The 9494-nt window shown below is 31.0% G+C and overlaps 2 protein-coding genes across 5 annotated transcripts in view; one reads left to right on the forward strand and one right to left on the reverse strand.

The window, feature by feature from the left end:
• Positions 1-2478, reverse strand: part of LOC133641759 (protein diaphanous homolog 3-like) — a 307291-nt gene extending 304813 nt beyond the window's left edge. For all 3 annotated transcript variants that reach the window (XM_062035759.1, XM_062035742.1, XM_062035751.1), the window contains exon 1: positions 2317-2478. In XM_062035759.1, the coding sequence (XP_061891743.1) occupies positions 2317-2336 (20 nt within the window). In that variant the 5' untranslated portion in view covers positions 2337-2478. The remainder of the gene's footprint in view (positions 1-2316) is intronic.
• Positions 2479-6395: 3917 nt separating this feature from the next.
• tdrd3 (tudor domain containing 3) overlaps positions 6396-9494 on the forward strand; it is a 41456-nt gene continuing 38357 nt past the window's right edge. For both annotated transcript variants that reach the window (XM_062070312.1, XM_062070304.1), the window contains exon 1: positions 6396-6597. In XM_062070312.1, coding sequence (XP_061926296.1) covers positions 6560-6597 — 38 coding nt within the window. In that variant the 5' untranslated portion in view covers positions 6396-6559. The remainder of the gene's footprint in view (positions 6598-9494) is intronic.

Raw genomic sequence — 9494 nt, forward strand, 5'->3', positions numbered from 1 at the left:
ATTCTAACACCAACCCTTTCAACTCATTCAGACCATTCAAGTTGTTTACCATGTTCTAAAAAATTCCCGCTTTTCCTGAAATTCCCCAATTTTCTGAATTTCCCATTGAAATCAATGGGACACATTCTTCAAATATCCACAATTCCCACATTTTTCATCTGATTCAAACCATTCCAACTTCAAAATATTCAGTCTGTTCAGGAATTGTGTTCTCTACTTCAACAATTCTAAAAAAAAAAAAAAATCCCGGATTTCCCTTAATTCCTTTTTTTTTGCATTTTCCCCATTCAAAATGAACTGGCCATTTTTCAAACTTCCACAATTCCCACATTCTTCAACCCATTCAAACCATTCCACCTTCAACACATTCAACTCATCCTGGACATTCAAACTACCATTTTTCCCACATTCAACAAATTTCCAGGGATTCCCATTTGTTGGAAAACTATTTCCACCCTTCTTAAGTTTGACTATTTTTCAACCCATTTCAACCGTTCCACCATCAAAACACTTCTCATATTCAGGACAAAAACCAAGTTGGTTAAGGAACTAGAAACATTCCCGGTTTTCCCGAAATTCCAGGAATTTCTCAATTAGAAACTGTTACTAATTCAACATTTCTTGACCGATTTCAACAATTCCAACACCAACCAATTCAGCTCATTCAGGACATTCATGCTCCTTATAATTTTCAAAAAAAATCCGCTTTACCCAAAATGTTCAAATTTCCAGGAAGTTCCCATTGAAAAATGGGACATTTTTCAAACTTCCACAATTCCCACATTCTTCAAGCCATTCAAACAATTCCACCTTCAACACATTCAACTCATCCTGGACATTCAAACTACCATTTTTCCACGTTCAACAAATTTCCAGGAATTCCCGTTTGTTGGTAACCTATTCCCACCCTTTTTAAGTTTGACTATTTTTCAACCCATTTCCACCGTCAAAACACTTAATATTCAGGACAAACACCAAGTTGGCTAAGGAACTAGAAAATTCCCCATTTTCCCATAATTTCAGGAAATTCTCAATTAAAAGCTGTTAATAATTCAACATGTCTTGACCGATTTAAACAATTCCAACATCAACCAATTCAGCTCATTCATGCTCCTAGTCATTTACCCAAAAAAAAACGTTTTTTCCAAAATGTTCCAATTTCCAGGAAGTTCCCATTGAAATGAATGGGACACTTTTCCCAAATTGCACAATTTTTCAACCTATTCAAACCATTCCAACATCAACACATTCAACTCATCCTGGACATTCAAACTACCATTTTTCCACATTCAACAAATTTCCAGGGATTCCCATTTGTTGGAAAACTATTTCCACCCTTCTTAAGTTTGACTATTTGTCAACCCATTTCAACCGTTCCACCATCAAAACACTCCTCATATTCAGGACAAAAACCAAGTTGGTTAAGGAACTAGAATTTCCAGGAATTTCTCATTTGAAAACTGTTACTACTTCAAAATTTCTTGACCGATTGAAACAATGCCAACACCAACCAATTCAGCTCATTCAGGACATTCATGCTCCTAATCATTTTTTTTTTTAAACGCTTTTCCCAAAATTTTTAAATTTCCAGGAAGTTCCCATTGAGATGAATGGGACACTTTTCCAAAGTTGCACAATTTTTCAACCTATTCCGACATCAACACATTCTGCTCATCCTGGACATTCAAACTACCATTTTTCCACGTTCAACAAATTTCCAGGAATTCCCGTTTGTTGGTAACCTATTTCCACCCTTCTTAAGTTTGACTTTTTTTTCAACCCATTTCAACCATTCCACCGTCAAAACACTTCTCATATTCAGGACAAAAACCAAGTTGCTTAAGGAACTAGAATTTCCAGGAATTCCAGGAATTTCTCATTTAAAAACTGCTACTAATTCAACATTTCTTGACCGATTTAAACAATTCCAACACCAACAAATGCAGCTCATTCAGGACATTCATGCTCCTAATATTTTTCAAAAAAAATCCCGCTTTTCCCAAAATTTTCACATTTCCAGGAAGTTCCCATTGAAATGAATAGGACACTTTTCCCAAGTTGCACAATTTTTCAACCTATTCAAACCATTCCGACATCAACACATTCCACTCATCCTGGACATTCAAAGTAAGACTTTCCCAAGTTCCAAACCAAATTCCGGCTTTCCTGGAAATTCAAAGTCTTCAACATTCAAACTATTTCAGGTTAGGTTGCCCAGCTAGCAGGTTTGCTATTATTATCTCACTCACTGCTGGCTTTACGCAGCGCTAATCCACTTTGTGGGCCTGTCACGTCACGCAATACGTTTCCACTAACCTGGGGAAGGCGTTCGACATGCTGTCTCCCACGCAGGACAATTTCTCAGCAAAAAAATGAGGCAAAAGGCAACAGAAAACTCTCCTGCTAGCACACTAGCTTCGCAGCGGTAGCAGTAGTTTTTTGACAGACCCGCGCAATGAGGGTGTAAAATTCCACAGTTTGAGCCGACCAATAGGAAGCTCTGAATGAGGAACTCCGCCTATTTTGCGTCAGACTTTAATTTGATTGGCTGTGTGGTCCTGGCAATCACCCACATCACATTTTAACCGCTTGTTTTCCCCAACTTGTGTCGTTTGTTTTCGATTCTTTAATGATATTTCTTTAAATCTTGGACAATGATTAAAAGTACAGAAGCCTTTAAATTGATACCTCTATTGAAAACATTTTAAGCGATTTAGTTAGCCCTTTTTCTGTCTTTTTTAATTTTGTATTTTATCATTTTGTTTATTATTATTATTATTTAAATACTCTATTTGTATTTGCTTTTATTTTCTTTCCTTGACATTTTTTATTAATGTCATAATTTGCTCAACCTGATGTGTGAACTGTTGAATATGCTGAAAGTGCCTTGACTTATATATCACATATTTCATATAATCAACAGTATTACCATTTTTCTTCATTTTTGTATTTATTTTCATAACATGGTCACTACTGCCTAGTTTATTTTGTTATATTCTTATTTTTACTGTTATATTTGTATTATTATTGTTACTTTTTATTTGTATTGTTATTGTTATATTTTCAATTTTATTTCCATTTATACCTCCATTATTTACTTTTTAAATTATATCTAAATTCTGTACAGTGCTGCTGGAATTTTTATTTTCCTGAGGGAACTCCCCTGAAGGAATCAATAAAGTACTATCTATCTATCGATCTGTTTGTTGTTAAAAAAAAATAAAAATAAAAATAATGCTATTTCGTCACATCCGGTATTTTTTTTTCTTTAAAAACCTTATTTATGAAAAACAAAATGAAGGTTAATTTACGTCTTCATTACAAAATCCTATTTTTACACTCAAATTATGTAACTGGATTTGTTTGCGTTTGAATTTTATGAACAGAAATGTTTTACGTCAAATTATGTTGAAAATGTAATCGAATAAAAATGTGTGAGTCAAATGTCTGTGTTTTAAAATCCAGTTTGGTAAAATAAAGTGTTTTAAAAATTAATGCGTAAAAATGCCGAAATATTTGTTGCTTCAAAACTCAAGACCGACTTCCGGTAAATTATGGCAGTCACGTGACACGGGTCAACCGGAAGTGAGTTCTGACTTTTATATTTACGTAAACAAACTACATTTTTAAACAGACAAATTGTGTTTTTGTTCGATGAATTTGGCAAAATAATTTGTTGTGAAACAATTCAATACACAAAATTCAAACGCAAAAGATTCAGTTACGTAAATGTTCTGTCCAAAAATAGCTTTTGTGATAAATAACAAATTAACCTCCGTACGTGGCATTTTTTTAAAACTTTATTTCAGCAATATGAAAAAACATAAAAACTACAGACACTATCTTTTAGAATGACAACAACAACAACACACACACACACACATTATACAATAATATAATGAAACAAACAAAATAATAAAATACTGTGTATGACTATTTATATTTGTCTTTGATTAAACACAGATATAATGGGTTCTTTTGTGGGACATTTTCATGGCCTGAGTTGGTATGGTATGGTACAGTATACAAAAATGTTAACTTCAGATTAATACAAAAATGTTTGGCTTACCTGACATTTGTCTGGATTTGTGAATTGGACTTTTTCCTAGAAGGCATATTTGGGCTAACAGCATTATCTAAGTCTGTGTAAAGCCTTAGATAATGCGTTTACAATAAAGAATAAACAAATATGGCATTACAATTTGCAAAAAAAAAAAAAGATTAATTATAATACAAAACATGCGAGCAATAGAAAAGTATATATAACAGGAAAAAAAGGAAATATCTGCTATTGATGAAAAGGAAAAACAAATTAACATAAGCCTTTTCACAAAAATACTGACAAAATTAGCATAAAATTGGTACATTTTTGGTTATCATTATTTGTAATGGATGTCAAACACAATTTAAAGTAGTTTTAAAAGTGAATAGTACATGTTTATTTACATGCCAAACTTTAGATGGGTATTTAGAAGTTGTGCAACTCTAGTTATTATTAAGTATTTAATATGATCAATTAAACATTGTTAATATACAGATTATAACGACAGAAATGTTGGCATGATAATACATATAGCACATGTTTTGGTAGAAATTAAATGAATGCATTTAATTAAATGTATGTTTCTGCCTATTTTTTAATCAAGTTGTGCTAACAATATGTCACACCTGTATGTTTCACTCACAAATCATGAATGTTATTCAACCTGAAGTCGGTCAGGGTACGCGTATAATGTCTCTGTGAGTGTAAAAAAAAAAACACATTAAATTAACTACATCTTTTTGAAGACAACCGGAAGTGCGTGTTATTTGTTTGCTTTTTCTTTTGGGTTGTTGTTAATAGTAGTTTACTGCCAGCATGCCTGCACTGCCATCTAATGGTTGATTCTGTAACTGTACTTTATTACTCAAACCAACTGGTATCGTGTTTGTTTACGCATGACATTTTTTATTTAACTTTCTTTCTCTACGATTAAAATTATCTTAAAATACAAAAAATAATAATAAACGATGTAACTATATATGAGCAAACCATTGACATGTCACATTTAAATACTATGCAAGCCTGCTTCGACTTTCTTATCTCATAATTCCAAATTTTTAATCCCAAAATTATGATTTTTTATCTCATAATTTAGATTTGTTTATCTCATAATTATGATTTATTTATCATAGTTTCGATTTTTTTAGCCCGTAAATAGGATTTTATTAAATTTTGACATTTTATATTTGATTTTTAATCTAATAATTTCCATTTTATTATCTCATAATTTCGATTTCTTTATCATAGTTTCGATTTTTTTGCTCATAATTAGGATTTTCTTAAATTTCGACATTTTATATTTGACTTTTACTCTAATAATTTCAATTTTATTATCTCATATTTTAAATGTTTTCATCCCGTAATAATGACTTTTTATCTCATAATTTCGATTTTTTTTTTAAATCTCATAATTACGATTTTTTTTTAATCCCATGTTTACGACTTTTTATTTCATAATTTCGACAAGCGGTAGAAAATGGATGGATGGACTTTATACGTCATAATTTTGATATCTAATCTGATAAGTATGACTTGTTATCTCATAATTATAATTTTTGATTTTATATACGAAATTTAATCTCATAATTTCGATTTTGTTATATCATATTTTTAATTTTTTTTTATCTCATAATATTGACGTCTTTATTTCCTAATTTATACTTTCTTATGTCATAACTTCGTTTTTTGTTTTTTTTAAATCCCATAATTATTACTTTTAATCTAATACGACCCCAAAAGGGACAAGCGGCAAAAAAATTGGATGGATGGATGGAATTTCGACTTTCTCATATCATAATTTCGATGTATTTAAAAAAAAAATTATGATTTATTTTAATAAGTTTAATTTAATAATATATTAAATTAAATAAATAAATAATACATAATAATAATATAATAAATAATAATAATAAATAATAATAATAAATAATAATAATAAATAATAATAATAATTTAATAAATTTAAAAACATATTTCATTAATAAGTCATAATTGTACAATTATGACTTATTTTATGTCATAATTTTGACTTTCGTATTTTATAATTCCGATTTTTTTTATCCTATCATTTTGATTTTATAATCTCAAAATTACGATTTACTATTGGATTAATTTCTTTAGTGGCGGAACAGGCTTTAAAAATACCAAATAGACCAACAACACTAACAGATATAACATTTCTAGTATACATTATTAAAAAGTAATTGTAGCACCTTTTTATGTATTGCTATAAATACAATTACTGTGGAAGTTCATCAAAATCATACCACTTCAACTTTCAAACATATACGTTGAAAGGAATTTAATAATTGTTGTTTGTTTGTCACTGATTTGGTCTCTTTCGCACGCCGTACTGTCACCTACCAGTGACGTCACGTGACGTCACAGACATACGACATTAGCGGATATTATCATTATTAGCTCACGAATATGTACAGAAGAAGATAATACTATTTCGCCTTCCGTTTTTTTTTTGGACATATTAGTTTCGTAATATTGACTTTGACCTGGAATAAAATGTCCACTTTGGCGGAGTCGCTCGCCAACGAGGGCTGGTAGGTTGCTAACATTGCTTTGTCAATAGCTAACAACGTGACATGTAATGCATACACAACATTATTATTATTATTATTATTATAATCTGCAACAAAATGTCACTTGGCATGTTTCAAACCTCGTTAAAGCGTGCGAGCCGACGTCATAGTTGGTTAGAACGGCGTAGTAAAGCAGTACATGGAGGCTAACTACGGTGCCTCCTGTACTATAAATGTAAACAATCCAGTTATTTGTAATAATGTAGTCGACTTAACGTCGTTTTTTCGATGAGTAATGACCATGATCTAACTTCTTGTCACGGCCTTTAACGTTTGTTTTCATTATATATATTTATATAAACAATGCTAACGATAACAACGTGCAGCTAACGAGTCAAATAAGTTAGTAATGTACACAACTATCATTAGTAAACACTAATATAGAAAATCAACGATTAATTAAGAAGCTGTCGTTTATTTTTAACATTGAATAGAGTTGCATTTAAGATATCGAGGCCACTTCATAATAATAATATTCGTCATATTTGTACTTATTTTACAATGACGAAAAGGAGTAGGCAGAAGCAGAGTTCATTTAATTCTACACATTATTCAGCAAGTACTAATAGTTAGGGGGAGTACTGTATGATCTGGGTGGGTATATATATATATATATATATATATATATATATATATATATATATATATATATATATATATATATATATATATATATCCCGATATATATAATTGGATATCCCGATATATATAATTGGATATCCCGATATATATAATTGGATATCCCACTAACGGGATATAGTATTTGTTACTTAAAATTATATATATATATATATATATATATATATATATATATATATATATATATATATATATATATATATATATATATATATATATAGTTAAAGTACCAGTGGTTGTCACACACACACAAGGTGTGGTGAAATGTGTCCTCTGCATTTGACCCATCCCCTTGTTCACCCCCTGGGAGGTGAGGGGAGCAGTGGGCAGCAGCGGTGCTGCGCCCAGGAATCATTTTTGGTGATTTGACCCCCTATTCCAACCTTTTGATGCTGAGTGCCAAGCAGGGAGGTAATGGGTCCCATTTTTATAGTCTTTGGTAAGACTCGGTATATATATATATATATATATATTTATATATATATATTAGGGGTGTGGGAAAAAATCGATTCGAATTTGAATCGCGATTCTCACGTTGTGCTATTCAGAATCTATTCTCATTTTAAAAAAATCGTTGTTTTTTTTTTTATTTAAAAAAAATATGTATATTTTTTATTTTTTAATTAATCAATCCAACAAAAAAATACACATCAATACCATAATAATGCAATCCAATTCCAAAACCAAACCCGACCCAGCAACACTCAGAACTGCAATAAACAGAGCAATTGAGAGGACACACAAACACGACACAGAACAAACCAAAAGTACGGTAGTGAAACAAAAATGAATATTATCAACAACAGTATCAATATTAGTTACAATTTCAACATAGCAGTGATTAAAAATCCCTCATTGACATTATCATTAGACATTTATAAAATTAAAAAAAATAAAAGAACAATAGTGTCACAGTGGCTTACACTTGCATCGCATCTCATAAGCTTGACAACACACTGTGTCGAATATTTTCACAAAGATAAAATACGTCAAATTTTTGGTTCTTTTAATAGTTCAAACAAATTTACATTATTGCAATCAGTTGATAAAACATTGTCCTTTACAATTATAAAAGCTTTTTACAAAAATCTACTACTCTGCTTGCATGTCAGCAGACTGGGGTAGATACTGCTGAAATCTATGTATAGACAAATAGACAATCATTTTTGACTCAGGAAATAATCATTTTTGAATCGAGAATCTTGTTGAATTGAAAAAAAATCGATTTTGAATCGAATCGTGACCCCAGAATCGATATTGAATCGAATCGTGGGACACCAAAACCCAACTTTTTTAAATAAAGGGGACCACAAAAAAATGGCATTATTGGCTTTATTTTAACAAAAAATCTTAGGGCAGTGGTCCCCAACCACCGGGCTGGTCCGCGGACCGATTGGTACCGGGCCGTACAAGAAATACAAAAATAAAAACTTTTTTTTTTTTTTAAATTTATTTATTAAATCAACGTAAAAAACACAATATTTACATTATATATCAATATAGATCATTACAGTCTGCAGGGATACAGTCCGTAAGCACACATGATTGTATTTCTTTATGAAAAAAATTAAATAAAAAAATCCCCCCCCCCCCCCGCCCCTTTCCACCGTTAAACTTTCAAGCGCTGACCGGTCCGCAGCTACACAAAGGTTGGGGACCACTGTCTTAGGGTACATTAAACATATGTTTTTTATTGCAATCAAATAACAATTTAGTCCTTAAATAAAATAGTGAACATACTAGACAACTTGTCTTTTAGTAGTAAGTAAACAAACAAAGACTCCTAATTAGTCTGCTGACGTATGCAGTAACATATTGTGTCATTTATCTACCTATTATTTTGTCTACATTATAAAGGACAAGCTGTAAAAATGGATTATTAATCTACTTTGTTTATTTATCTGGTTATTTTCTGTTTCAACATGTTCTATCTACCCTTCTGTTCAAATGTAATAATCAATTATTCTTCTGTTGTTTGATACTTTACATTAGTTTTGGATGATACCACAAATTTAGGTATCGATCCGATACCAAGTAGTTACAGGATCATACATTGGTCATATTCAAAGTCCTCATGTGTCCAGGTACATATTTACTGAGTTTATAAAAAAAAACGAAAAAAGATTTTGTGACGATAAAAAATATCGATGTAATCATAGTACTATCGACTAGATACGCTATTGTACTTGGTATCATTACAGTGGATGTCCGTCATGCTC

This window comes from Entelurus aequoreus, linkage group LG02 (assembly GCF_033978785.1).
Source record: "Entelurus aequoreus isolate RoL-2023_Sb linkage group LG02, RoL_Eaeq_v1.1, whole genome shotgun sequence".
Lineage (NCBI taxonomy): Eukaryota > Metazoa > Chordata > Actinopteri > Syngnathiformes > Syngnathidae > Entelurus > Entelurus aequoreus.